General features: G+C 38.1%; 2 protein-coding genes across 2 annotated transcripts in view; one reads left to right on the top strand and one right to left on the bottom strand.

The window, feature by feature from the left end:
* Positions 1 to 423: 423 nt before the first annotated feature.
* Positions 424 to 1356, bottom strand: LOC102309732 (olfactory receptor 13C2-like). The gene has a single exon (XM_005950846.1). It carries the CDS (start codon positions 1354 to 1356, stop codon positions 424 to 426), a length of 933 nt encoding a protein of 310 aa, XP_005950908.1.
* Positions 1357 to 4614: 3258 nt separating this feature from the next.
* The window catches only part of LOC102310031 (olfactory receptor 4C11-like), a 22242-nt gene continuing 21754 nt past the window's right edge, over positions 4615 to 5102 (top strand). The window contains exon 1 of the mRNA XM_042215828.1: positions 4615 to 5085. Within this exon, the coding sequence (XP_042071762.1) occupies positions 4615 to 5085 (471 nt within the window). The remainder of the gene's footprint in view (positions 5086 to 5102) is intronic.

Below are 5102 nucleotides of genomic sequence, written 5' to 3'. Positions count from 1 at the left end.
CTCTGCAGCTCTGAAACTGTAGGTATTACATCCCGTTAAGATGAGCAATGTACTGAGTACAGCAACATACAACTTGAAAAAACTAAAAAAGAATTGTGTGAAATGAATTAAAACTAATGTCATTTATTTTGCTCATATACGTTTTCGTTAAAAAGATTGATTACTCTGTTAGACTTGTAATTATGAGAAACTAAAGAAAAACTTGTTGAGGAATAGTATATTTACAAAATAAACTTAGAACATGTTTGTCCTATTATCAGTATGGACTTAATACACCAACAGTAAATCATAGCAATAATTTATGAATAATTAAATAAGTAAAAATGACATTTTTATGTTTTACTTTTTGATTATGTTAAAAAGTGTTTTCAGTAATTTCAGCAAACTGATTACATAACAATTAAGGCACATTAGCATTGATAGTTAATACACGATGATTCTGGCATGACAAAAGAATCTTTTTAGCTGTTTAGAAATTTCCTTCATTTTGAGCCCATAAATGAATGGATTAAACAATGGATGATAGAGCACTATTTGTAATGTCATTAGTAATCGTGCAGCTTTTGGAAAATCTGATTCCACTCGAGCTATGCTTACATCATAGATACTTAAACAGGAAATACTGATTAAAACTAACAGATGGGGTAAACAGGTCTCTGCAGCTTTCTTCCTAATTTCTTTGCAACTTTGATATGAGATGATAAAAATGTTCGTATAAGTGAAAACTATGAAGAGCACAGGAAGTATTATAAGATCTATTAAAGCAACCACTCCAAATACAATAATTAATCTTGACTTTACACACAGAAGAGTGTAAACTGCATTATTACAAAATATTCCCTTTAAATTAAAGTTACACAATGTTGCTTCAGCACTCCCTATTGCTTGGATTGCAATATGAACAGCAGGTATAAGCCAAGATACGACCAGGAAAATGATCACAGTGGTTTTGTTCATGATAGTTGGATATTCAAGAGGTTTACAAATAGCCACATATCTGTCATAAGCCATGGCTGCCAAGAGAAAGAACTCTGAACTGCCTAAAGTGTAAAATATAAAAAACTGAAAGAGACAGGCTGAATATGTTATGACTTGTTTTTCAGATAAAAAGTCAATCAGAAGTTTTGGGTAAATAGTTGTGCTGTAAAGGAGACAGTTCAGCAGCAAAGCTGCAATGAAAATGTACATAGGCTCATGAAGGTTTTTATGAATCCAGATCACATACACGATGGTAGAATTACTGCATATTATTATAATGTATAATGTAAAGATAATACAAAAATAAACATATCTGTACTTGTTAACCTCAATGTATCCATCTAGAGTTACATATGTGGTATTTAACTCCTCATCCATGAATTAAAAAAAATGCTACAAAATAAATATATAGCAGCATAAAGATATCAGAACTTCAAATACAAGTACACTCATCAATCAAATGCTTATAGTGAATCATATGTATGTGGACTGAAGAAGAGTTTTATTGGTTTGCTTCAACCTTGAGGGAGCTGAACTGTGAAAGTCAGTTACATCATTGTTCAGCCTCTTTTACTTGAGGCTTTAGTAGTTAGAGCTAATGGATCATAAGTTGCAGCTAACAATGACAATGATCAGCCAACTTCTATTAATCTAGTATAGAATTTTAATAATGTAGCAAGATTTTATTGTTGAGTGTATCCTGGCTTTTTTGCACTCGGGTCCATATCTTATTTCATAAGGAGTTTTTATTTGGTTTCCAGTTAGGTGGTGTGGTTTTATGCCTTGTGTACATTTTCAGTGAAAAAAAAACTTGGATAACTACCATACTAAATAATAATAATAATAAAAATAATAATTAAAAAAAACTTTAACAAAAACAAGGACATCAAGCTTGTGCATTACGAATGTCTTTTCATACATTATTTTATTTATAGCCTATAAATAAAGCCTATATATAGCATACATGGAAAAAATTCCCCCGCTGACCCCTGCGGGCGGTCTATCCTTCAAGCTCCGGTCCTCTACCAGAGGCTTTGGAGTTTGAGGGTCGTGCACAGTATCTTAGCTGTTCCTAGGACTGCGCTCTTCTGGACAGAGATCTCCAATGTTGTTCCTGGGATCTGGTGGACCCACTCGCCTAGTTTGGGAGTCACCGCACCTAGTGCTCCGATTACCACTGGGACCACTGTTACCTTCACCCTTCACATTTTCTCAAGCTCTTCTCTGAGCCCTTGGTATTTCTCGAGCTTCTCGTGTTCCTTCTTTCTGATGTTGCTGTCATTGGGAACCGCTACCTCTATCAGAATCAGAATCAGAATACTTTATTAATCCCGAAGGAAATTAGGAATTATCACTATGGCCGTCTCCTTCTGTTTGTCTACCACCACTATGTCCGGTTGGTTAGCCACCACCATTTTGTCCATCTGCATCTGCATCTAAGTCCCACAGGAACTTAGCTCGGTCATTCTCCACCACCCCAGGGGGCATCTCCCATTTTGACCTCAGGACTTTAATGCCATATTTGGCACAGATGTTTGTGTATACCATGCCAACCACTTGGTTATGGTGTTCCATGTATACCCTGCGTGTAGGCATCTTGCATCCTGCTGTTATGTGATGGATTGTCTCTGGAGCATCTTTACACAGCCTGCACATGGTGTCTTGCCTGGTGTGATAGACCCCAGCCTCTATCAGTCTTGTGCTCAGAGCTTGTTCCTGTGCTGCCATGATTAGTGCCTCTGTGCTGTCTTTTAGTCCAGCTTTGTCCAGCAACTGGTAGGATTTCTGGATGTCAGCCACTTCCTCTATCCTATTGTCCCTCTATGATGGTGCCTCCTCTTTCTCGGGTTTCTGCTGCCTGAGGTATTCCCTGAGCATGTGGTTGGTTAGGGCCATCTTCCTGATGTATTCTTCAATGTTTGCTGCCTCATCCTGGACTGTGGTGCTGACACACCAGTCCTTGCTTTTGCTTAGCATACAGCCTCAGGGTGCTGGATTTGGGGTGAAACCCTCCATGCATGGTCAGAGTCTCCTGATCATGATGTCACTGGCTTCTATCTCCACCTTTGGCCAACTTATTATGCCAGCAGGGTACCTGATCAAGGGCAGGGCGTAGGTGTTGATAGCCCAGATCTTGTTCTTACCATTCAGCTGACTCCTCAGGACTTGCCTGACCCTCTGCAGGTACTTGGTGATTGCAGCTCTCCTAGCAGCCTCTTCATGGTTCCCATTTGCCTGTGAGATCCCCAGGTACTTGTAGCTGTCTTCAATGTTTGCAATGTTGCCTTCTGGTAGTTCCATCCCCTCAGTTCTGACTACCTTCCCTCTCTTTGTTATCATCCACTTTGTTCAAGACAGTCCAATGAAATCTAAAAACCATTGCATTCTTCAGTTATTCAGTTCTCACCCCACGCTGCCCAACTGAATCCAGTTCTGGGACTGATAGAGTATTACCACCCAGGAGCTCTGTGTTGGAAAATCCATGAGAAGACTTTAACAAAGACGCTCCCTTTAAATCAGTATCAGAATCAGCATACTTTATTAATCCCTTGTGAAATTATGTGGGTTACGGGTTGCTCCAGTACAGTGACATTAGAAAAAACAATAACAAAAACAAAAACAGACTAGACTATTAACAATAGAATATCTTAAGATCTAAGGAATAGCACAATATATACAAATCACCAAATAATAAATATCCAGATGTGATTGCAAATAAATATCAAGAAAATAGACGGCAACATTACAGAGTAAGAAAAGAGTGTGTGCAAAAGGATGTAACTTTTGCAGTGTTTACAGTGTATTAGACGGAGGAGTTCTACAGGGAGATGGCCACAGGCAGGAATGATTTCCTGTGTCGTTCAGTGGTTTTTGGTAATTTCAGTCTCTCACTGAACGTTGATGTGATACTACAGAACTTTTATCTGAGTAGACTGAGTTTCACTTTAGTGGACCTAAGCCTCCTAGTTTTTTCTCATGAAAGACTGAATAGGTTAATCAAGTTTTGGTTGTTCTTTTTTCTTTACTTTCTTTTCTTTTTCTGGATACTGGTTCCGGGTCGCTACTCGTGCGGTCCACCGGCCAGTCAGCTGAAAAGTTTTTTCACTCACTTTAATTTTAAAACTGTATATACTGTATATTCTGTGCATTTATTATCTCACTGTTATACCCTGTTCTTACTGTCCTTATCGTCAACGTTATGCTGCTCGGTTGTCTGTTAATTGCCCCTTGGTGATGAATAAAATCTTCTGATTCTGATTACTACCCTAAGAGATCAATTGTCAAAGCACCTTAAGTAGATGGTATAATAATTTCGAGCTTTGAAGTAAATTTTGATTCTATTACTTAATGTGCAGAAACAGAATTACAATTTAGCCACACTACTTGCATGCTGACTTGGGGTATCTTTGCCACTGTTTATTAGACACTGAACTTCTGGACTGCAAAGCTGCCTTAAAGTCAAAACAACTCTTCACAGTTTAAAAAAGGTCACATGAATGCATGTTGTGGTGGAGGGTTTGCTGAAATCCGTGGAGGGTGAAGTAGAGTGATTAAAAACATACTGCATGGTCAGAGCAGGACGCATTAGAACTGTGGATAGGATCTTGTAAATACAATTCCCAGCCAGGTAACTCAATGGACAATAAACTAAATTTAACTTGCATAACACTTAATGGGTATGTAGAGGTGGAAAAGTACAGATATGTCTATTTTCTGATTTTTACAATATATGCTGCAGTAATTTTCTCTAATTCCACCATTATTCGTCTTATTGTGTTTCATCAAAGCCTTCATGAGCCCATGTATATTTTTATTGCAGTTTTGCTGATTAACTCTACTTTTTTTTGCACAACCATCTACCCAAAGTTTTTGCTTGATGTTTTATCTGAAAAACAGATTATATCACACACAATGTGTCACTTTCAGTATTTTGTACTTTACACTTCAGGAGCTTCAGAATTTTTAGTGTTGGCAGCCATGGCCTATGACAGATATGTGTCTATATGCAAACCTTTGCAATATTCCGTAATCATGAAAAAAACTACCATCTCTGTTTTCTTGGTCTTAGCGTGGCTTGTGCCTGCTTGTCAGGTTGCAGGAACAACTGTCAGGGCTCTGTGTGC

The sequence above is a fragment of the Haplochromis burtoni genome, unplaced genomic scaffold, assembly GCF_018398535.1.
Source record: "Haplochromis burtoni strain Fernald_Lab_line unplaced genomic scaffold, NCSU_Asbu1 Contig_835, whole genome shotgun sequence".
Classification (NCBI taxonomy): domain Eukaryota; kingdom Metazoa; phylum Chordata; class Actinopteri; order Cichliformes; family Cichlidae; genus Haplochromis; species Haplochromis burtoni.
Note: the sequence above shows the minus strand (reverse complement) of the source record. Positions and strands in the feature narration are given on the sequence as shown.